Source organism: Myiozetetes cayanensis, unplaced genomic scaffold, assembly GCF_022539395.1.
Source record: "Myiozetetes cayanensis isolate MyiCay16 unplaced genomic scaffold, myiCay2020 scf5-8, whole genome shotgun sequence".
NCBI classification, from domain to species: Eukaryota; Metazoa; Chordata; class Aves; order Passeriformes; family Tyrannidae; genus Myiozetetes; species Myiozetetes cayanensis.
Window position 1 is genome coordinate 4469664 of NW_026087742.1, and position 24433 is coordinate 4494096.

The 24433-nt window shown below is 50.7% G+C and overlaps 1 protein-coding gene across 2 annotated transcripts in view; it reads left to right on the forward strand.

Annotated features, from left to right (window-relative positions):
* Positions 1-23752, forward strand: part of IGSF3 (immunoglobulin superfamily member 3) — a 93931-nt gene extending 70179 nt beyond the window's left edge. For both annotated transcript variants that reach the window (XM_050333163.1, XM_050333164.1), the window contains 4 exons: positions 13486-13896; positions 15494-15901; positions 19605-20036; positions 20790-23752. In XM_050333163.1, the coding sequence (XP_050189120.1) occupies positions 13486-13896; positions 15494-15901; positions 19605-20036; positions 20790-21040 (1502 nt within the window). In that variant the 3' untranslated portion in view covers positions 21041-23752. The remainder of the gene's footprint in view (positions 1-13485; positions 13897-15493; positions 15902-19604; positions 20037-20789) is intronic.
* The last annotated feature ends 681 nt before the right edge of the window (positions 23753-24433 follow it).

The window sequence follows — 24433 nt, forward strand, 5'->3', positions numbered from 1 at the left end:
TGTTGCTCTGTGAAATACCCCATCCTCAAGGAATAGGTTGCTGGAGCTTCTCCTGGAATGTCAGTTTGCTGTTTCAATGCCCAGGCTGTCTCTCCTTGGCACTCTTCCAGCGGGTAGTGTTTCTAGATGTCGTCCATGCTGAGTGGTACCTGCAGAGGTGGCAGTGCTGGTTTTAAATTGCATGTATTAATGTGGCTGCAGAGTAATTTCACCTATGGGCCCACAGCTAATGCTGAGGGAATGTCAGCAACTTGAAACACCCAGTCCTTTCCTACTCCCAGAAAGAAATAAGCAGTGTTTGAAAAATGAAATGTGTAGATATTGAAGGAGGGAGGAATAATAAGGCAGGTAATGGCAGTACTAACCCAGCTCTGTATACAAGGTCTGTAGGCAGGATAGCACAAGTATCTTGCATGACACCTGGCCACATTTGGCCTTTGAGTGTGACATTCCTGACCCTTTGGGCATGAAGCTGTGCTAAGGACTGGCATTGTGAGGAAATGCCCTATAAAGAGTGCTGGCTGTATGCGTGACAGCTTATAGAGTATTTAGGTATCATGAAAACTCACCCACAGCAGCAGTGGGATCTGATGCTCCCCTTCATGGCCTGCTCCTCAGCGTCACACAAGCCTACACGCCTTGGGTTGCAAAGGGGGGTCGTGCACAGGTAGAGACACAGGCCCAGGTAACTTGTGTGTGCTTTGCAGGGATAGACACCTGTACTTCTTTAGGGCAAGTGCTGGGTTTTAACTTCTGTAGGCTGGGGCAGAAATCCAGCCTGGTGTGAGGGTCTTTTGGGCATGATTGTGGACCTGACTGTCTAGATTGTCTGTGGCTGTTTGATGTCCTTCCAATGCAGTGCTTTCCTTTTGACTTCCATCTCTCAAGCTGCCTGTTGTTTCTTTCTTAGTGAGCTCATGTTGCAGCAGAGGGGGAGGAACAATAAAAGTACATCTCAGTTCACGCCAGCTGCTTTCCCGAAACCAAAGCTGGCAGGAGATCACGCACAGGAGTGCGGGTTGAACTTGGAGTGAGCCCAAAGTGCAGGGGTGAAGATTGCTCCCCTCCTGCATCCTCGTGTTTGGGGCTCCCCTTCTGCTGTGGTATCTGGCCTGCCTCTGAAAACCTGGTTCTTTCATCAGGGATAGTGGAGGGCACCATCCCTTTCCCCCAAGGGTTCACCACCGTTCTCCCTTCTAGAGACGTTTCCTTGCCTCTTTCCAGGTGAAGAAGAGCATCCACCGTGCAAGCTTTGCAGGGCTGATCTGCAAGGCAGCTGTGTCCTGTCTGTTGAGGGGACAGGAGTGGTGACTCCCTGGCACTTACAGATCTCTTAGGTTTTAGGGGAAGCAGAGGTACAGGTGGTTCCTGTTTGAATGCAGGTGAACCTGGAATCACTTGGATTCAGGCTGAGCTCTCAGTGCTCACACTGGGATGCCAGCTCTCCTTGCTGTTCTCTGCCCCCTTCCTCAAGCAGCATGGGGGGAAACAGTACTTGGGCTCTGTCTGAGTCCTGCCTGAGGGAGGAAGGTGGTAGATAGGTGAATGTGGGTCTAGAGGAGACCTGAGGGCTGTCAGGCAGGCTCTGTTCCCATCTCCTCCTGGGATCTTGCTTCTCACTGCCAGGTTTTCTGGGATGGAGTCTTGGAGACAGCAGGTGCTGTCTGGGAGCAGTACATGTCCCTGTGGTCTGCAGGGCTCAGACAAGGGCAGCAGACAGTCTCTGGCAGCACAGTGCATGACAGGGACTGTGCTGCAATCTGACCAGACCAGGGTGTCTGGGTAGGACTCTCTTTTGGCAAGGAGGCTTCAGCAGATTTGTGCTGGTGTATTAAATTGTCATTACCACACTTGCCATTCCCTGCAGCACAAGTGAGGGGGCGACTCAGCAGAACTTTGAGAGGGCCCGGGGTCTGAGTGCTGGGGAGTCTCTGTGGCAACAGCAGAATAAAAAAGCAGGGCTTTCTCCCAAGCAGGAGGCTGTGGCAACACCTCCACGCCCAGAGCACCTTCTCCTCCCTTTCACCCTCAGGCCCAGACCTCAGTGCACCCACCTCCCCATGCATTTTCCCACCCCTCCATCCTTGCATTGTCCCTCGTCCAGTTCCTTTGTGACTGATCCTGGATCGGGCACGCAGGGAGAAGCTGCAATCGCCTCTATAAATCTGCCCTCTTGCTGCTGGGTTTTTGACAGTAATGAACATGGGAGGAGGGATGGGGAGGGATGGCAGGGGATGATAACTGATGCAGACGTCAGGGGTGCTGGGCTCCTCGCTGCTTTTTTGCAAGCCTGTCTACAGCAGATTGATTGACCTGGGAACCATCAAGCAAACAAGGCAGTCATGCTCTTCATTAGAGCATTAATTAGCTTCCAGGGGCTCTCCAGGGGCCACTTCTTAAAGTTTGGTTTATTAGGAACTGCCAAGTGGAAAGCATCATGAAGGGGGAGGGCAGAGGCTCGTCAAGCAGGCCTTGGAGAAGCTGGTGGTGGCTTCAGCCTGAACCTTGCTTTGAGGATGGAGTGAGCCAGAGCTTCCTCTGAAACCCTGCACTCACGTGAGTGTTATGCCACTCTTCTGCTGTCCACAAGAAACAGCAGAGGCTGGCTGTGTTGGGCTAGCAATGGCCAGAGAAACCCAACAAGCAGAGAGTGGAGGACCCTTACCTCTTACTCCAAGCCCATCCCCGGCAGCCACAGAGAGACTGGTTGGTATCGCACTCTTCCTTCTCTCTGGAGACCAAGAAGACCCTTCTTGGTCTTACCAGCGAACAACCAAACAGGGGATGGTTGTGACTGTGCAGAATAGGGATACTGGGAGGATGAGGAGGAGACAAGGCAGAGAAGAACTGGACAAGGAGACTGCTTTATGGCACACTTAACCCTGGGAGAGGAGTCTTGATTTTCAAACAATTACCAAGACACTTGTGGAGTATAAGGAGAGGCTTTTTCTAACTGATGAAAATCAGGTATTACTGTTATTACCTCTCTTCTATTTCAGTTCTTAGTAACATCTGCGTGTGAGGAATTCTCTCATGGATGGATGTGAAAGATGCCTTTTCTTTTATGGGTGGCCAGTGGGGTACTGACCAGACTCCAGAGTGGAGACTCAAACAAGTGTTTTCAAGGGCCACAAAGTGCCTTCTTAAAAACCTGACACTTCTTGCTTCTAGCAGCATCCAGCAATAAAGTTAAACAAGGAAAGTTAATGAGCTGGAAACTTCCTTACAGAAATGAAGTCTGGAAACTTAAGTTTGCTGCTTGCTTGATCCCAGAGTGGTTTTGCTCTGTACAATAGCACTGCTACCCTGCTTTACAGCCGCCTGCTCCATCTGGCAAATAGTTGTGCTCCTGCTTGAGTGATGGAGGAGCTCAAGAAGTGCTTAGGAGAGATGAGGCTGTTCACCAGCAGCTGGGACTGTGGTGCAGAGCAGTCTCCTCTTGCATGTGTGCTCAGTTCCTTTCCCTTCACTGCCAGTGGGATCAGACCTACTGTTTTACCTTTTCTGTCAGCTTCCAGCACACTGAACACATATAATGTAGAGGCTCAGTGCTGTGTGACCCAGGGCTGTCCCTTTGCATAGACCTGCATTAGTGACCCAGGTGGACCCCATTTTCTTTTCCAGGTAGCAGAGGTGGGTTTGATTCTTCCACCTCATACCCCTGGTAGTCTCCTACCCCTGCCCATTTGCTCTGGGGAGCTCCACCTCCACACTTGCCAGGCCCTCTGGGACAGATTTCCCACTTCGATTTGCTGTTATCCCCTTGGCACAGTTACTTATCCCAGGCCAGCACCCCGGGGTGCTGTTTCTCCACACTTGGCCATCACACCCTGCTCCAAACATCCCTGCTCTCCCGTGTACCATCACTGTCACATACACCTGAGAACCTCCTCTTCTCACTGCCACTGTGGGGTTTGCCTTTGAGTACTGATCCATGTGAGGATGATGTCAGCACTGGTGTCAGCAGAGCTGAAGTACCCAGAGAAAATGCCATCTTGACCCCACAGATAAGATGCCACATCAAAATGAGTCCCATCAGAGCAAGCCACAGGGGAGGGAGCTGGTGCTGGATGTGCTGCTTGCATTCCTGACCTGTAATGGGGATGGTGACACTGGCCTTGTGGGGTAAGAGCTATGATTGACCATCCTCTGCCCTTGGTTTTCCATCTAGGAGCAGTGATATTTGGCTCCTCTGCAGGTTTGCCTGTGAAATGTTTCTGTCAGAGCCAAGCTTGTTGAGCTGATTGCAGTTGGTTACATTCAGGGTTTCCCTTGGGGCTTCAGCCTGAAAAATACACCCAAGGCCATGACCTGAGAAGTTGAACTTTTATTGTATGAAGCATCTTGGATGCATTTCACAAGAGTGTGGGAAGGCATCCTTGCACCTAGTGGAACCCTAACCCGACTTGGTGTACTCTGTGCGTGCCCACTGATCTTACTGCAGGCAGTCTTGCTTTTCAGCCCCAACAAGACTGACAAGGCCAGGAGGCCTGGGCCATATTCGGAATATGCTGCTCTGTTCAAATTAACTCTCTTCATGGTTACTTTCTCAGGGCCAGTTTTTTCCCTTCCATTTTAAAGCACACTCTGCTTCTCTCTTTGATATCTCCTGAGTGGTTTTCCACTCCTGTTTTCAGCATGCATATACAAAACCACGGTGTCAGCCTGTTTGCAGTCTGTGCACACGCAGCTTCTTTGATGTTGTCTTGAACAGCTTCTCTCTACACACTTTAGCCTCTCATCGATTCTCTATTTGCTCTTCTTGGACTAAAATACTCTGCAGTGAACAGTGTTTAGATGGTGTCCAGCTCTAAAGCTTTGTACATCCCTCATGTCCTTGAAGACTTCAAAAGCAGAGTCAGCAGGGGCAGCCCTTCATGGAGGGGGAGCACTGGTGATGAGTAGGTTTCCAGCCAAGTGTTGACCACTGTTCTCCTTCCCCAGGCCAGTCATGGAGCCTCAGCCCCTCATCTGCCCCACTGGTGTTCACAAGGTGTGTGGCCTTGGGGCCATTTCTTCCCATGGTGATTTCACCTTGGGACTTAATACCACTGTGTCAGCAGAATATATGAATTTATATGCTTCTTGAGAACTTTGAGTCATAAGGGGCTGTTTATTTTAGTATATCTGCTTGTTCTGACATTGGTTGAAGACTGAATTACTGGGTTTGCTGAACGTGAGATCTATTTCCTTACAGCAAAAAGGCAGGCCCCAAACATGCTGAACCTGTAGCTCAGGGTGTTTTATTTTAACATGTATACGTAAAAGCTGTCTCTCAGGGCCATCTTACTTTCTTAAAGAGGCATTTGGGATGCTGCTAAAGAAAATTCCTATAGTTGCATATAACAGAGAAGCAGGGAGAGCAGATAATGATGGATCTGTAGCCCATCCTGCTTAAATACTTCTTGGTCCTTAAGAAGTTTAAGACAATTTCTTAAGCAACAGATGGCTTGCTTCACTTGATTGTTCTTCTACACAGCAGTCGAATTTGCCAGTTATGGAGACAGCAGCATCGTGAGCATTCAGGCTGCAGGTGGAGCTGATGTAGCCCGTGGCTGCACAGGAGGAGTTTATCCTTATCCCTCATGTGTACTGCTGGCTGCATGGTCCTGTCCCATTCCTTGTGCCAGCATCAATCCTGCTGTGTGCCAGCTCAGTTTAGTAAACCTGCAGAAAACTGGCCCAGTGAAAGGAATAGTGGAGTGAGGTGGTGCTTGTGTGGATTCAGCTGGGTCCTTCTCAGAGGACTTTCTCTGTGCACGGAGGGCAGCACTGACAACCTGGGGCTGGCAGGGCACCATCCCAAAGATCTCCCGATCCTGCCTGAGGTCTGTCCGGAGAGCTTGCTCTCTGCATGGCAAGAAAATGACATTTCACGCCGCTCTCAGCAGCTCATCTCTCCCTGCCTAGCAGTCAGCCTTTCAGCAGCAGTGCAGTTTTACTCTTGGCGTGCGCCTACACAAAACTGTTGAGTATTTTTGTGACACCCTGTTAGGAAATCCAAGCCGTTAACGGCCAGCCTCCAGAAGGCATGGGAGCTGGTGTGTGGTGCTACTCTGTGTGTGTGTTACAACTTGTTCTTTGGGTACATTTAATTACTTTTTTTTTTTCCCTAATTGACGGAGCACTCCTTTGTTTGAAATCTTTCTGACAAGGAGTTGATTAAACATGTTGGTATGTTATTTTTTTCTTTCTTTATCCTCAGTGGCTGCAGCTTGGTACTGAATTTATCTTCCAGTGATCCTATCTCCATATTTTAATTTACAAGTGATCAGTGAGCCGTATATTGTTTTCTGACAGCAGGCACAACTCACACTGGGAATCTTTTATTCCTCCCTCTCCTCCTTTCTGTTGTGCAGAACTTTTATGTGCCTTTTAGGGTTTTGCAGGAAGGTTTCTGGTTTTAGGTTTATGGGGCATTTTGCTTTGGGGTATATTTGTTTCTTGCTGTCCTTTACAGAGATGTGGTTTCAGTTTCTTGGGGAAGGTCTTGCTTTTTCTAGGCCAGTGGCACATCCCAGCTGGTAGTCTCTGGCTTATCCATGGCTGGACCTGGGAGGCTGTGGGTTTCCCAGCTTTCTCCCTCCTTGCAGCTACACACACAGCCTGTTCTGTATATGCTGCTTGATGTATGGCTTCTGGGCTTTAAAGAGGCTTTCTGGGTCACATATGCACTCCTCCCCAAGGCCTCACTTGGTTACCTGCTAGTTTGCTGGCTGCTCCACAGGCTCAAGCATGGCATGGCTGGTAATCCCAGGCTGTTCCCTAGCTGAGCAGATGTCCTTGTCACTGCCTGCAGTCTTCGTGCCACAGCTTCTGTGTTTGATGGGTCTGCAGGCTGACTCTGCTGATTTCAGGGAGGGCATCAGGCTGCTTGCAGTGCTGACCTTCTGTGGGGCTGAACCTGAGCACCAGGTGTGTCCCACCACAGGGTTTGAGGAGAGATGCCTGTTCTGCTTTGCCACAGCTCCCTGTGGCAGCATTTTGAGTGCACCAAGCCGTGCTTCCCAAGCTGCAGCAGTACAGTGTCCTTCAGAGCCCGTGCCTGTGCTTGGGGCTGGATGTTGGGCGGGTGATGGTCAGCATAGACATGCACAGCTGTTTAAGTACCCAGCTCCCCTTGCTGCAGCAGCAGGCTGGGAGATTGGGGGATGCCTGCTGGGCTGTGGACCTTGCAGCAACTTGCTGAACATGTTGAAATGCAGGTCACTTGGTGGTGTTCAAAGTCAAAGCCTTTGTTGTCTGCTTGCTTGGGAGGGGGCAGCAGCTGAGCCTTCCTCAGGAAAGGGTTAATGTTGTCTTTCCTTCCCATGGAGCTGCTCTCCCAGTAATTCAATCATGTCAGCCTGTTTGCAGGCAATAATTCATTGTTATAGGAACACTACAGTAAAGTGACAAGTTAATAATGGCAGTAATAATGGCAGGCAAAGTCTAATGCTATTTCCCTTTCTCCTACTCCTGTTGCACCAGCAGCCTCCCAGGTTGGCTAATGCAATTTGCAATCCCACTAATCCAGTTTCAGGAGGAATTGTGTTCTGTTAAAAGAGAATAGCCGGAGTCAGGAGCTGTGCTGCCATGTTCCTACCATCTCTGGGGAGGTTGCTCTGGTGCTGGACGTCTTTGTCTTTACTTTGCTGTGATTCCTTCTATGCCGCAGTTAAGCCTAATGAGCTCAGTCCTCCTAGGAGTGCCTTGTCTTCTTCCCTTCTGCAAATGCCTTTCCTCTGATGCCTTTTCTCTGAAGGGGCTTGCACATCTTTCCCTTTTGAACATTGGTTTGCTTTCAAATAACCTAACAAACGTGAGTCACCCAGCTCTCGCTGCGCTGAGTCAGAGGGCTGGCCTGTGCTTGCTTGAGTCCCATTGTCCCAGTTCCCCACAGTCATTGATGCAGGAGTCCTTGCAGTGTCTGCAGAAGTGGAGGAGGCTCTTCAGCCATGCTTTATGGAAGGGAGAAGGGCTGGCAGAGGGCTGAGCATCAGTACATGTCTAAGCCTGTGGCAGTGACCTGCACACTGTTCTCTTGAATCCCAGGCAAACATCTCCCAGAGGGGAATTCTGACACCGAGTGCTTTCTGGGCCATTGTGAGGGAAACAGTGAGGCACCTCTGGGTTGTGATCACAGGCTGAGTTTAAGCCAAAAGCCTGACCAGTGCCCTTCAGGGTTGTACACTGAGGGTGCTGGGGAGAGATGGGTTCCTTGCAGGAAGTCATCCTGGAATGGAAAGGAGTCTCTCTTGATTTGCCTGCTAAATCCAGTGCATGGTGTTAAACCAGGGCTGGGTTTGGGTTGGGTTGGCGTCATTTCTGCTCCCGCCTGCACACACACCTCAGCACAGTGAAATCCTGATGGAGGCTTTTAAAAGTAGGACGTTCCCCAGGAAAACTTTTTGCAACACTTCATCAGTTCTCTCCAGGCGAGAGTGTCTTCTGGAGGATCTCTCCCCAAAGAACAGCAGCCTCCAAAGTGGAACACCGCCTCCCCACTGTGGTGACAGAGCTCCCTGGTGGCTCTGGGGGCTGGAGGTGGCCATCCTCCTGCCCACTCCCTCTGTGCCGTGGCTGCCGGCTCATGTGGAGCTGACTCCTTCTCTGACTGCCCCCTTCCTCCTTCCCTGCAGGGCAGCATCCTGGGGTGTTCTATGCGACTCTTCTGGGGGAACGGTGTCTTCAGCTGCAATTAAACGTTACCATTCCCAGGATTTGGCAATAGTGGCTCCCAGGTGGGAAGTAAACTCCTGCTGTTTTATTTTCTTGCTTGCCTACAAGGCATAATGATGTAAGGAGTCTGAGATGGAGCATCCTTTTCATGACAGCATTTTTAGGTACAGGTTGCCAACGGCTTTGCTAAAGGTAAGTGTTGTAACCCCAGCTTCATGATTAGGAAACAGAGGGGAGGGAGCCAAGTGGCTTCAGTATGGCAGCAAGTCAGCAGAAAAGCTGTGAGTCACATCACTGTCTCTGTCCTCCTCCTCTGATGACTGCTTCCCCTTCCTCCAGATATTTGTATAACTGCTTACCAACATGCTCAGCTTGAGGAGACTGATTGCTCGCTTGATGGTGTGTAGAAAACCCCTCCTGTATATCAACGTCTAGAGGGCCTATCTATGCCATAGCCTGCTATGGTTGTAAGGTGTGACTGACGTGGCCCCCTAGCCAGAGGTGCGAACTTTGAGAACCAGAAGATGCCACAAGGATCCTGAGAAAAAAGGTGTCTGTTAGTGAGGACACTTTTCTAAGCCTGGAAATTAGTGCAAGGGGACTGTGGTGCTGGAGGACTGTCTGTGAGGTGAGGTGTCTAATTGAGTGTATGGGCTTGCTGTAAACACCAAACATCTTTGCCAACCTCTCCGCCCCAAGAAGCATGTAACAACCGTCCTCCATGTCCTGGTCAGGCTCTCGCAGGAGTCATCACCCACTGAACCTCCTGAAGCTCCTCTAGCAGTTGCATTAGGATGTGCTCAGAGAGCTCCTGTGCTGGTGCTGCCTGCTGGGCCCCTGCTCGAGCACCACTTCAGGGTTCATCACCTACAGATGTTCCTCACACATTTTCTGTAGCTTCACAGGGGCTGGGAAACCCTGGCTTAAAGAAACTAAGAGAGTTGTAACCATGACTTGTTGCCAGTGTGAATTGAAAGCCTGAGTAGCGTACGTAGGGCCAATTACAGTACATCAAGGTACAAAACCCTCTTTACTGGTACTCTCCAGGGAGCCAGGAGACATTGTGGCAACAGGATTATGGTTTGCAGATGACATGCACGATAACTTCACCTAGACACGTGCACCTGTTTCCCTCACTAAGCAGATGTTCGGGAGGCTGTTAAGAGAACATCAGCCTCTTGACAGCACAGCATAAAATGCCGTGTAACCCTGCCTGTTCACACCGCTGTCCCCATCACCTCTGCTGCTTGACAGAGAGCTGGAGCAGCCCTGCCCTGGCTCACCGAAACCCCAGCCCCTGGGGCAGCCTGGATCAACTCCATATTTGAAGGCCAAGCCCTTCACTGGCTCTCTGCCCAGGCAAATCCTCAAGCCAGGAAAGGGAGTTTCCCCCATGTCAGGTGGGTGAGGTTTAGCTGGCTCAGTGCCTGGGGTGTCAGACTTATTGCAATCTCACTTGTGTACCAGCAACTACAATCATTTCCATGTCATGGCAGCATCTTTAAACATGACCTGGCGAGCTGCACAGGGCATAGAGAGACTGGAGTAGAGTTATCACCAGAATGGGAGGAGATGGACTCCTGGCATTGTATTGGACTGTTCTCATCACCCTGGACCGCTAACTTCAGGATTTTTTTCCCCCTTTTTAATAGTTTTTCCCAAATGCAAAATGAGCCTTTTGGATTAATTTGCATGTCTGTGAATGGTGGCTGATGGTCATTCCTGTGGGAGAGCAGAAGTGCAGGTTGCCCCATAAAGCTTCTCATGTCCTAACCAGACTGCAGGCAGAGGATCTCTCCCCTGCATGAGCAAGCAAACCAGCCAACAGCCCAAAGGTGAAGCTGCCCCAAGGTAAACCTGTGTGCCACAGTGCTTCCAACGTAGTAGTTTTCAGCCTGTGGTCTGTAAAAGCTGGGAATTATTCCTGTAGGATCTGCAAAAGGTAATGAAGAGATGGGTGCATGTACACTATGCAGGAGCCAGCACCTGGATGTGGAAGCATTTGGCGTTCACAGATTGGAAAAGACTTAGAATATCCTCTCTAATTCTGGGGGAGGGAAACAAAACCTGCACTTGCATCTTCCATGGTGTGCCTGAGTTAGGAAAATAAGTCGTGTTTGATGAAAAGTGCATCGAGCAGAGGTGTCATTACATATCACTGATACCTCTAATCTAGAGGAAACTTCGTGCACAGTGTTGTGAACCTCTGCAAGTGTGTGCAGCCTAGCAGAGGGAAGACCCGTAATTCCCTGCCAGGGCTTGCTGGACTGGTAGCAGCAGCAGCAGAAGCGATCATCTCATCAATGATATCTAGGGAACTCAGATATTTGTGTGCAATTTGTGGGCAAATTCCTGACTGCTGGCTGCAGTGGCTGCTGGGGGTGGCTTGGAGAGCTGAGGTGCGCACAAGGAATTTAAGATCTTGTTTTTGCCAGAGTTAATAAGATTGCTTCCTCATCACTCTCACCCCCACAAAAAAAGACCTTTTCCCAAGGGTTGAATGGAAGTGGGGAGAGTTGCACAGGGGCTGTCTTAAGAGTCCTTGGATGACCTCGGGGGGTCTGTGTTGCTTCTAGACAGTGAGAATTGCTGTGATTATGGTCTGGGAACAAGCCCTTGCTGCTTCAGGGAAATACATCTGTCGTGTACAAGGTGCAGGTCTGTTGCCCCAAACACCAGGCTTAAAATTACTCCGTGCCCGTCCTCCTCGTTCTCATCTCCTGGAGGTGCCGTGATGTGGGCAGAGTGCTGAGGGGTGCTTGCCTTTCAGCAGCTCTGGTCTGTGCAGACCCTGGCTTTGTCTGTGTGGGTGTGTTGGTATTGAGCAACCCCACCACACACACGGCGTGTGTATATACTGCATTTTAATAGATATAGGGCTACTGACTTAACATACACAGTTGCTATAGTAACAGAGGTTTCCTTAGTAACGGTTGCAGAAAATAATCCAGTACCAATTAAAAATAAACTGTTTGGAAAGGGGGCTGGGGAGAAAGGAAACTGCTGAGAATCACTTTCCCCCTTTATTGGTTCATTTCCCAGGGACTTGGAAAATTGATTAATGCTCAAAACAACCGTTCTTAACCAATGGTGAGCCAAAAAGGTGGGATGAGTGTGGGTGTGGTGGCTAAAGCTGCCATCCTAAAGCGAAACAAAAGGGAAGAAGTGTATCTGGGGTGTGGCAGAAATACAACAGGGTGATGCTGAATCTTTCCATTAGGTTGAAGTCCTTAGGGAGGTAAAACAAGGGACGATTTCCCTCCTTGCCTTCCTCCAGTGTCTGCATGCCATACCACAGCCATGGAGTCTTTATTAGCATCCTCATTAAAGTCACGGGCAATCCAGGCTCCAGGAGAATGTCTGGTGCGATACCAGGATGCCTGTCTCAGGTGCTGTGTTGTAGCAGAAAGTGTCGCTGTGGTGGGAGTTCCTCCCATTTGAAGTTGTTTGCCTGGGCCCATTCTCTCCCTTGGCACCATCACTCATCACTTGTGCCAACAGGCATCCGAGCCCCTGGTGCCCAAGGGAAGCTGGAAGCAAAGTGTGATGCAAAGCAAGGAGCCCGTGCCTCGGTAAGGGAGAGGAGACAACGTTGCTTTCTCGCAAAAGCAGGATGCGTGGGATGTGTTCCAGGGTGTGGATGGGCACAGCTCTCCTGGCAGCCTTCAGTTGTTCGTGCCTGTGGGGGCACGCTCTTGTCGTGCCACTTGTGCCCTGTGCTCTCAATTAGGTTTTGTTAAGAGATTTGCTGCTTGTCAAGAGAATCCCTTCGCCTGGCATCAAGACAGCATTTCCCCTTCCAGGGGGAGCTGCTGTGTGAGGAGAGGCAAAGGAGGGGAGGGCCATGGTGGCAGAGCTGCTGGGAGGAGTGGTGTGTCTGGCTGGCTGGGAGTTGTCCCTCTCCCCTGTCTGTATCCGACAGGGCTCCAGGGCACAGCAAGCACAAGTGTCACAGGAGGGCGCTTCATGCGGTGCTGATGGGAGCACCTTGGGCCAAGGCTTGGGTGACAAGCACAGCCTGAGCACGTGCTGCTGCAAAGGCTCTGGCTTCTGATCCTGCAGGGAGAGAGGAAGTGGAAACCCGTGTGTCTCTGTGCAGGGACAAGAGCTCATAACTTTACCGTGTCATCCTCAGCGCTGTGTGACCGCTTCGCTACCTGCGTGGCAGCTGCAGCTGTGCTTGGGAAGCCAAGGGAGGTGACGTACCTGTGACTTGTCCCAGGCTGTGCAGTCTGTGGTGGACCTGGAGCCAGATCTCCTGGCTGTGGGAGCAGAGCTTGCTCCATGCTGATCCCTTACAGTCTGGTGTTCTTTCTTCTTTTCCGGTTGTGCCTGCGTTTGCTCCCCTAGGTATTGCATGTGTGTGGCTTATGTCTCACTGAGATGGCTGGCATGTGACAGCAGTAGAGTCTTGTTAATTCACTCTTCATGGAAATGGTTTTCTCTGGAACTGGTCTACAGTTCTTTGCCCTGAGGTGCAAATGATATGATTTCATCATGAGAAAAGCCACTGAGTTTGGGTGTAGTCTTCTTGTTATGTTTGGTGCCTGAGACCTCTGTGAGTTAAGAAAGAGACTCTTTTAAAGGTCATACTGTGAAAGAGCAGCCTCTTGCTGAGGGACACGGTGGGAGGATCCAGGAGTAGAGTAGGAGAGGAGGAGAGAAGATTTGGTAGAATATCAAATGCCTTTGTCTTAAAGGCAAGCAGGACCCTGGCAAGGGCAGCCATGCCTGCAGTTCTGGGGGTACTCTCTGGCCCACCCCAAATCAGGTGAGTTTCTTTTCTGTGTTAATGACCCATCCTCCTCCCTTTCTCCCTCACAGTGACCAAGCTGCAGGTGAGCAAGTCGAAGCGGAGCATCACCCTGGTGGAGAACCGGCCCATCCCCCTCAACTGCTCGGTGAAGTCCCAGACCAGCCCCGACTCGCACTTTGCCGTGCTGTGGTATGTCCACAAGCCCTCGGACGCCGATGGCAAGCTCATCCTGAAGACCACCCACAGCTCTGCCTTCGAGTATGGCACCTATGCGGAGGAGGAGGGGCTGCGGGGCCGGCTGCAGTTCGAGCGCTCTGCATCCGGGGGGCTCTTCAGCCTGACGGTGCAGCGGGCCGAGGTCCGAGACAGCGGCAGCTACTACTGCCACGTGGAGGAGTGGCTGCTCAGCCCCAACCACGCCTGGTACAAGCTGGCAGAGGAGGTGTCAGGGCGGACAGAGGTCACCGTCAAGCAGCCAGGTACCTCGTGCTTCCGCCAGTGGGGCCCTCCTGGCATCGACTCCTGTGTGCTTGTGAGCTTGCCAAGCTTTTCTGGGGCAACAAGGATCTTCTGCTCTTCTTTCGCTACAGCCTTCTCACCCTCTCCTTGCACCCTCATGCCTGCACGTCCCTGCACAAAAGGAGCGTTTTCCCTCCTTTGATGTGACCCTCATTCCTTTAGGCTGGGCTGGTGTGCATTTCAGTGTCCCACATGATGGTTATCCATCCCCCACAGCCTAGAGGACCACTGTATCCAGCCAGGTTTCATTATCCTCAAGAGCATCATGTAGCAAGAGTGTCGACTAGCGACCTACTGAGAGAGAACTGGTGTGTGCCTGCCTAGGAAAGCATTTTTATGTCTTGCACACAGTTTAATTTTACTCTGTGCCTGTATCCTGGCAGGCGTGGGGAGCCTTCTCTCTTTTCCCTCTGTGCTGTGCACATGAGATGGGAATAACAAGTTTAATGAGGTGGGGAGCTGGCTGCCAGGAAGGGAGAAATCTGCGCTGCTAGTGGTTTCTGTGGCAGCGGACAGCGCTGGTAAAGGTGGGCTGGTGAAGGAGCTAAATATGGAATATGGCCCCCACAAACTGGGACAGAGCCTTCCTTTGTGCAAAGGGGAGAGGCAGGGAGGCAAACAGTGTCTCTTGAGAGCATCCTGCACCTTGTGTGTGCTGCTGAAGCAGAGCATTGATACTTCACGAAGAAGCCTGCCTTGTCCTTGCTTGCTCCAGGTGCCTGTTTCTGGAAGCACAGCAGGCCATAGCATGCTGCTTGCCACCACTCCCCGCTCCTCATTTCTGTCTGCAAAGTCCCAAGACAGCTGAGGGGTGGTCAGGGAAGGGAGAGCTGTGACCTGCCCCCTCTGCATCACCCACCTCTCTGTGGGAAGTACAAGCCTCTTGCTTGCTGAAGCAGCCGTACCAGGGAAGTCCCGGCTGTGCCCCTGGAAAGACGCCACGAAGGAGTTAGGAGTGTACGACACATGATTTCGCATAAACAGGCTGATTCCAGTCACCCCCAACGTGTATCAATGAAATTGTGGAGCGAAAACCAGGGACATTCCCAAGGCAGCAAAATACTGTGTGTCACTTTGCCCTCCTGCCACTTCTCGTTTTGCAGTGGTGGTTCTCTGTAATCAGCTGTCTGTTCTCTACCTTGCTTTTTTCCTTTTTTCTGTAAAAGGAGGGCTTACTGTTTGGGGTGTGACCAGGCTACTGCCTGGCCCCAGGAGGAGAGTGAGAAAAGACTGAATTGTCTTCTCCCTTCATAAGGTGTCTGTGCATGTAGGACCTCCCAAGTCCTACTGGGAGATTGTGAGTTTTCAGTTCCCCGTGCCAAATGGGGCATTGTTGGTGTCTAGCCTGAGATTTTCAAAAGACCCTAAGAAAACACGAGTCCTATTTTCTTTTCCTCTTTTTTTGTTCCTTTCCTTTCTCCATCAGTTTTTTCCTCTACTTCCTCATTGCTTTCATCATGCCCCAGGATTGTGGCCGTGCAGGAAAAGGCTTGTGGGGAGACAAAGGACCATTGCAGCCCACTGTCACCTCTCATTTCTAATGGCCTTTTCCCACAGATAACCGCCTGCAGGTGAACCAGACCCACAGGAACATCACGGTGCTGGAGAACGAGTGGGTGACCCTGGAGTGCCTGGTGAGCAACCGGACCAGCCCTTCATCCCAGCTCTCAGTGGAGTGGTACGTGTGGCGGCCGGGCCAGCCAGAGAAGGAGGTGGTGGCCTGGCTGAGCCGGCAGAGCACCCTGCACTACGGGGACCTGGCAACACCAGGAGACCTGCGGAGCCGACTGCACCTGGAGAGCCCATCCCCAGGTCTCTTCCTCCTCTCCATCCAAAACGCCACAGTGCGGGACAGTGGGGCCTACAACTGCCGTGTGGAGGAGTGGCTGCTCGACCCCAGCGACCGCTGGTACAAGCGGGCAGAGGACCTCTCCGGGCTCATCACCCTCACTGTCAAGCAGCCAGGTGAGGAGGATTTCGTGCCGTCAGCTTTGGAGCAATGCTGTGCCCTCTCGGAACAAATGCATGAGGCACCACCTGTCAGCAACAGCGGGTCTAGACAGAGGGCAGGGCCGCTGCACGACAGACCGTGCTGATCCTTTTTCACTTGTCTTCTTGGGTGCACCCTTGCTTTTTTGGGAAGGGTATAGAGCAAGTCCTGCAAACACAGCTAGATGGGCTTGGGATTTTGTCACCGCTGCATCCATAAATTATTCTTTTTTCAGCACTTCTGGCAGGTTTAATAGCATAGATTTCTGATTTTACTCATGTTTTGACTGAGAGTAAGATGGAAGAAGCTACCTGTGCTTCCCAGGTGTGTGCCCCAGGGGCAAGGTCCTTGCATGAAAAGAGGGCAACAGAGGCACACTGCTGACTCATTGAGTTTGCTGTTGACCAGCACCCCTGGATCCCTTTCTGCAGGGCCTTTCTCCAGCCATGTCTCTCCCAGTTTTATTTGTGACAGGCATTACTGTCCTAGAGTAATCCAGACATTTCAACTTGTTAAATTTCATTCTGTTAATCAAAGTCCAGTGCTCCAATCTATCTCAATCACTCCATAAGGCCTCAAGAGGGTCAACAGAATCTCCCAGTTTGATATCGTCAGAAAACTTGCTAATAGTGCATTCAACTCCTGCATCCAGATCTTTGATAAATATATTGAACCCTGAGGAACTTCCCTGGTGATGAGTCACCAGCCAGATGTAGCCCCATTCACTACCACCTTTTGAGCCCTGCCCTTCAGCCAGATCCATACCCACTGCACCATGAACCTGCTCATCCCACACTTGAACAGGTGAAAGGGTGCTGTGAGGGACAGTATGAAAAGCCTTACTAAAAAGTCCAGAAATACTGCATCCACCACCTTCCCTTCATCCACTGGGCGAGGGACCTTATCATAGAAAGATCTTAAGTTAGTTAAACAGAACTTTCTCTTTGTGAACCCATGTTTTTGTGCCTGGTCATTGCATTGCTCTTTAAATGCCTTTCAGTAGTACCCAGTATAATCTTCTCCATAATTTTTACAGGAACTGAGGTTAGACTGACAGGTCTGTAGTTTCCTGAGTCTTCCCTCATGCCCTTCTTGTAAATTGGAATAACGTTGGCCAGCTTCCAGACAGCAGGGACCTCCCCAGACTCCCAAGGCCTTTGGATTGTGTTCAAGAGGGATCCTGCCATAACATCTGCTAGCTCCTTCAGTACTCTGGGATGAATCCCATCCAGTTGTGAACATTCAGCTGATAGAGCTGATCCCTCACAGTTTCAGTGTCTGCAGATAGAATGTTACTGTTTCCACACTGGTGGTACTCTGACTCAGGGGGGTGGGCACCCCAAGGTCTGTCGGTATCATTAAAGACTGAGGCAAAAAAGCACTGAATGCCTCTGCTTTTTCTTCATCCCTGTTAATCAGGTGACCATCTTCAACAAGTATCAGTCCAACATTTTCTTTCTTAAAAAAGCCCTTCTTGTTAGCTGACTCAGCACCAGCCCTTTCAACTCTAGATGATCTTTGGCCTTTTGCATCTTCTCCCTGCATAAATGAATCACAGCTGTGTAATCTCCTTACAAAGCCTGACCTCTCTTCCAGGGATCATACAATTTTCTTCTCCCCTTGAGCTCCACGAGGAATTCCTGTTCAGCCAAGTTGCTGTTCTGGCCCATTTGCTTGACTTAGGACACGGTGGAGTTGTGTGTTCCTGTACTTCTGAAAGGTGGTTCTTGAGGCTGACCAGCACTGACAGACTCCTAAACCCTCAAAAGCAGTTTTCCAGAGTACTCTGCTGAATTCTGTCTAACAACAGATAAGCTACAAGGGCAGTTTACCTTGGAGAATACCAATTCCCTAGTTTTGAGGCATATGACTCAAGATTAAATGTCTGTCTTACAGGCTGTGGGTCAAATTACAGTACAGTCCTCATTCACTGGGTACTTTCCAGCCTGTAAAGCAACCACTCTACAAATACTGCTGTGGTGCTTCATGCCTGCCCATTCCAGTTAGGTGTCAGCCTCTTAACTCTGCAGCAGAGCTGGCAAAAGGGTGAGGTTCTGGAAAGGCTTTAGTGATCATTCCTGGTGGGGATTTGTACTGTGGAGGAGGAGCATTCTGATGGGACAGCAGAGCTCTTACCTGCCAGCTCCTTGTTGGGGAAGTTTTGCTGACCAGAATGGCTCGGGCAGAGACACCTCCCCAGGCAATCCCTGTGCCCTGCATGCCCGCTTAGCTCTAAGTGCAGCTCTCCATCCAGTCTGAGAATTGATGGAGGGGGAAGTGAAAATCCTTGAGGCTCATTTTGAGTTGCAGAAGGATGTGGAATGGGGAGAGGAGATCATTTTTTTCTAGAAGTGCTTTGTTGTTGTTTGTTTTTGTTTCATAGCAGTCAGTACTTAACAAAATGACTAATCTTGCTTGTGACTCATGTCTCATTAGCAAGGATCTCCATGCTCATCTGTCAGGACTATAATCATGAGTAAAGAGTGGGGAAAAAACCTCTGAGCACCTTCAAACAGCAATTCTCCTCTTGCTGAGGTGGAGGAGGCTTTGTGTTGGTTTTGAAGCCATTTCCTTCCCTTCCTCCCTTTCACCTCAGTAGTCCCTGAAATCTCAGGACTTACCTCATTTCTGTTTCTGCTCAGGAGTCTTCCTGGGGAAGATGTGAACTGAAAATACGTTGCCTATGACCTGAAGAACTCTGGCCTTAGTCAAGGTTTTCTTTGTGGGACCCTTTAAAAAAAGGGTTGGGCAGGGGCCGTAATGAGAAGCTTGCTGGGCACAGCAGCCCTGGGGCTGAAGAGAGCTGGGGGACAGCAGCCCTCTCCTGCAGGGACACGCAGGGTCTGCACAAGGGAGGTCTTGCCCAGCTATCCTTGCTGGAGGAGAAAGCACCTCTCTCTTCAGTAAGCTGTTGGCTGGTCCTGCTCAGCTGCCACATCGGGAAGGGCTTTTTAATCTTTAAATGAAAGCTTAGATCCAGACTGATTGTGATCCCTGGAGTATGTGTTCCCTGGCAAGATGACTAAACCAAATGTTAATTGCTCTTGAAGTCAGCCTTTAATCAACTCGTCTTGGGTTCTGGCCACTGTATCTCAGTTAGGTAAAAACATCTCTTTAGCCTCGCAGAAAGCACTAGAGGGGAAAAAAACAAGAGAGTAAGACTTTTGGAGTGCCCTTGCTGGGTCAGTGTTAAGGCCATCTCCATGGAGGAGACTCTTACCTAAATAACTTTCCAGACTGCTGGAAAAAATCCTCTCCTCTTCTGTCATACTGATTTTCAAGTCCTCTGAGTGCTTTCGAAGCAATAAAGAATAAGCAAGGAGTGCAATGCTCTTTGCAGGGGTAGCTGGGGAGAAGTAGTACGCTGCTGCTCAGCGCAGGCACCAAACCGTGGTATCTCCTGATACATTCTTGTAGTGTGTTGGGATGAGCTGCAGCAGCTTTGTCCTCTCCCACACACCCCCTCAGCCGGTGTGAGGGTCTGTATGGGCAGCAGGGTACGATGCTGTGCCTGCAAGGTTGACCACAGAGGTACCTGTTGGTCTTGGCAGGCTGCATCAAGCCTTTGGGTTTTGTTTGGATCATGCCCAGCACCAGATTCGTGACAGTCAAGTTTGCAGGATGGCTTTGACGACAGCATTTTGCTCAGCACTCACCTCTCCCCTTTTGTCACCTCAGATCCCACCTTGCAGGTGGACACAGCCACCACCAACCTCACGGTGCAGGAGAAGGAGTCCTTCCCGCTGGACTGCAGCATCCTGTCCCGCTCCAGCCCGGAGTCCCACTTTGCAGTGACGTGGTACAGCCTGCGGGCCAAAGAGGCGGGTGACCACGCGGAGCAGCAGGAGGAGGAGGAGGAGGAGAGGGAAGCGGTGCTGAGCGTGGGCCCCGACGCCGTGTTCAGCCCTGAGGCCGGTCGCTGGGAGGGCCGCCTGCGCTTCCAGAGGCTCTCGGCGGTGCTTTTCCGGCTGACGGTGCTGCAGGCTGGCGGTGCCGACACAGGCAACTACTCGTGCCGCGTGGAGGAGTGGCTGGCAGACCCCAACGGCGTGTGGTACCGGCTGGCAGACGAGGAGTCGGGGATGGTCGCTGTTCACGTGCAGGATACAGGTGAGGAGGGGTGACGACTGCCTTGGGGTCACGGCCCTGGCATCCCCTGCGTCTTTGGTTCAGCCAAGAGAAAAAGGCCAAGGAGTTAAGTGGGACCTAGGTCTCACCTGCACCAGGGCAAGTCTGTGGTGCCAGTGCTTTTCCAAATCAGCTCGATGGCTCATTGCCCAGCTCTTGCTTTGGCTGGAGTATCCACACTGCACTGAGCTCTGTGCTGGGGCTGCCCAGACCTCAGCACTTACCACCTGGTGTGTCTCACTCAGTAGGGGCAGACTTTGTCCCCCACTGAGGTTTAACCCTTCCCTTTAGGACACACCCTGGAAGTTGGATTAGCTTTGCACAGAGGTGTAGGCTGTGGCACAAGAGTCTCAAGTGGTATAGAGGTCCCAGAGATAATTGAGGTCATGACGGTTTTGTGGGCCCCTAAGGAAAATACCCTTGGTCGTGCTGCTTTTGTGTAGCACCACTGAGGAAATCAAAGCTTTGCAAAGCTCCCTACTTTTTATAAGATATTGTAAAATCTCCACCAGGGAGGACTATATCACTCATTAAACTCTTGGGGGTAAAGCAGAAACATGCCCTGTGGTAACTTTCTTCTGGTGCTCTCTTTTTTAACACTTGTATTTTTCTCAGAGCCCCACTTCCTGCACTGACAAGGATTAATGAGCATCTGATTTTTAACTTCTGAAGAAGTTTGTATGCCCTGCATTGCAAACAAACCATGAAATGTGACCGTCCTGTGTCTCTTTCCAGGCTCCACTCTGCAGTCGGTCATCTGCTCCAACGATGCCCTTTTCTACTTCGTGTTCTTCTATCCCTTCCCCATTTTCGGCATCTTGATCATCACCATCCTCCTGGTGCGATTCAAGAGCCGAAACTCCAGCAAGAACTCAGAGGGCAAGAACGGGGTCCCCTTGCTGTGGATCAAAGAGCCCCACCTCAACTACTCTCCCACTTGCCTAGAGCCACCGGTGCTCAGCATCCACCCGGGAACCATAGACTAAAGAGGCAGAAGCACCTGGGGGGACGCACAGAGGGAAAAAAGCAGAGACACGCTGGGAACCCCAGAGCGGGTTTTGTTGTTCTTGTTTCATTTGTTTCCCTGTCTGTGCTGTGATGCAGAGGCTGAGCTCTGTGGAGTGCCCAGCCAGCAGGAGCAGGGAGGTCCAAGACTTTTCCCAGCACCCATGGAAATACACTCCCTCATCCCAATGGACAGAGGCACTTGCTGTACATAGCGGATGTTCCTCTCGAACTAATATTACTCCCATCAGTTGCTGTCTTTTGGGCTGTTACTTTTTTATCATTTCTTTATCAGTTGCTCAGAAAACTGTAGGTTTCCCCTGCTCTCCACACAGTGTGGAGTTCCCAGGGGTTGTTTGGTCCTGGGACAATCTCTTTGGAAGTAAGTGTATATGTTTTCCAAAACAGACTGTTTTTCCTTCTCAGACTTAGTGCCATGGTGAAGAAGGTCTTTTCCCAAGGTGTGCTCTTCCAAAACAGACAAAGCCAGGTCTATCCCCAGAGGGTTGACTGGGCTGTCTTCTGGGAGGTCCATTGCAAAGACTGACTGTAGCCTCATCATCTTCTTACCTCCACCTTACTGTTCTCTCAGGAGGGAGCAGTTCACCTTTTGGGAGCATTCCCAGGTCGTGGAGAGACTGAACATTCAGCGCGCTTGTGATCAGGACAAAAGCAGTTTAGTTTGTCTCAAAGAACTGAAGGGGTGAAAGGAAGGAGGACACCTGAAAGCCCTGACTTCGTTGGTAGCAAAGAGGGTCCTCATATGGTCCAGCTTACCAGAGTCATGCTCTTCCCTGGTGTCCATGCTGCCACCTCTGACGAGGCGGATCCCCTCTGTGCCCCAGTCGTTTGTGGATGGGAGGCTTGATCCAGTCTCTGAAGGCTTCAACATGACCAAAGTAATTACTCTAGGAAGGAGGAAAGGGGAAGCTCCACGGGTTGGGTTCACAGTCCCCGGATGGTTCAGCCAAAGGAGCCCAGTAGCAAACATGCCATGCAGTGGGGACATGCAGTTCACCACCACAGGTCACGAGTTTTCCTGTGGCTTGCACTACTTCCTGGTGCAAGCCTGGACAAGGCCAGGAGCCTGCAGCACATCAGCACCCTCGGGCTTCCCTGCTCCTTGGCCAAGAGAAATCTTCCCGTGTGTGTGTATGTGCATCTGCTGTTTTTCATTTCTGGGACTTCAGGAGGAAAAACCATTTCTCCATAAGCTCCCTCTCCTGGCAAAGTCACCTGCTCTTGTAAGAGCCGCTGTGGCAGGAAATGCTGTTCTTTCTGTGAAAGATATGGCTCTCATGAACCAAACCAGGGCTCTCGCCACGTGGGGCACCTGAACTCCTGTACCCCTGATGCCAAGAACCCCTACCCTGTCCTGTGGAGGAACCCGCCTCCTCCCCTGTACGACCTAAGTGTTACGTCTGGCGGAAGGAAATGTTTGCCAAAAATGGCCTTTTGTTGTCTTCCTCGATGTCTTCCTGGCAAATCCGGCCATTTATATTTTTGCATCATGGCTGAAGCCAACCAGGGGTGGACGGGCACAACCACTAGAGCACCCTGCCTCACGTGTGAGAGGTGCCATACTCACAGCCGTTATCCTCTCTGGGAGGGTTGGACTGCTCTTTGTGAACAGAGGGGACCTCAGCAGATGCTCTGTAGCACTAGTCAGACCCTGATGCCTTGGTGTTTCAGAGGTGGTGAGGCTTCAGGTAGGAGATCTGCACCACACAGCCTCTCTCCTGTCTGGGAGAGGACCCGCGTGGCTGCAGATCAACCCACCCTAAGGCATTTGAAGTTGGCCACCTCTGCGCCTCTACCAGAACAGCATTGGTTTCTTCTTCTGCTGGGAAGCCCAAATTTCACTTGTCCCTCTGTGAAGTCTGCCTCCTCGAGATGTAACCGCTTGCTGGCCCCAGCATATGCATAAAGTCACACTCCTGTATATGTATGTATGTATCGCACACCCGCACACTTGTCTTCCCTTTCTGACTGAGGTGTCTGCAAAGAGAGGAGTGGGATGAGAAGTGAATGGAAATGAAGAACCGAGGTGCAAACAGCAGCAGCTGCAGCCAGTGGGTATTATTTCATATGTACTATCTCCTGTACATACTGCTCCCGGGCAGGGACCGCGACTCATTCCAGCTCCAAGGAAGAAGAGCAAATGAAGACAAGAGGAGCCGTTCTTCCCTGGGAGAGCCCTGCTCTGCATCTGAGCCACGCTCCTCCTCGCCAGCCTGTCTGCCCCAGAGCAGGGCTCTCCTGGAAGGCTGTCCCATGGCCCCGTCCCCCCAGACGGAACGGGTCCCTTCCCAGCCCAGCGGTTCCTGCACAGAGCCCAGGCTGTCCTGGGAAGCAGCTCCCACACTGGTCCCTGAATGTACCTTGCCAGTGACATTTCTCCATTGCTCTGGCAGTGTGTTGCCCAGTCTCAAACTTCTCTGTGTTTTTATAAGGCAGACTCTTCCTGTAACGAGTTTTAATGCGGAGCTTTTCAAACCACTCTCTCTGCTGTAACTTTCTGTAACAAACCCGAGAAGAAAGAGAGATACCCTATCCATGCATGATGTGGAAAAATGTTTGGGATTTTTTTTTTTTTTTTAAAGAAAACAACAAAAACTTTGTACTATGTTGCACTAAAACATGTTTTATACAACACACTCGAGAGCTGTAGTAAACTGTGTTGAAATTGTGAATCCTATTGCTGCTGCTTTTTGTCAGATTTGGTGTCTTATTATGCCTTTATGTGCACTCCCTGCATAAAGGTGCAGAGTCCCCCTCTGGGGCAGCCTCTTCCACTGCCACTATTCCTTGATGCATTAACTCCCCTCCCACCCTGGTAGAGCTTCTCCTCTCTTGCAGGTTGGAGCTTGCAGAAACCTTGCACCCTCTGACTCTTCATACTTCTCCCTTCCGCCTCCCTTAATTCATACCATAACAGAATATAACATTTAAAAGAGGCCTGTCAGGTCTTTTTGAATGGGATACACTGTTTTTGAAGTGCTCTGAAAACAGTAAGTGCTTTGCTGTGTCATAGTCTGGATTTGAAGAAAAAACTTTTTTTATATAGAATTATGCATAGCAAAAAATGAAGCAAATAATCTTTAGTAACATTGATGAAAGCAGAAGAATACAGTTCACTACAGAAGTTGATGCAAAATGCAACCTGTTAATTCTCATTACCCACTTTTACTGTGAGTAAGGATTTGATCAGGAGTCTTGAATTCCCACACTGACTGAAATGGGGAAGTAGCATGATGCATCCCTACCTGTACTGCAGAAGTGCTGTGGAATTGTGCAAAATGCACTGCTCACACAGGTCGGGTTTGGGGGGTTTTCCACATTCATTTAAAACAAAAAAATATTCTCTGCTAAAT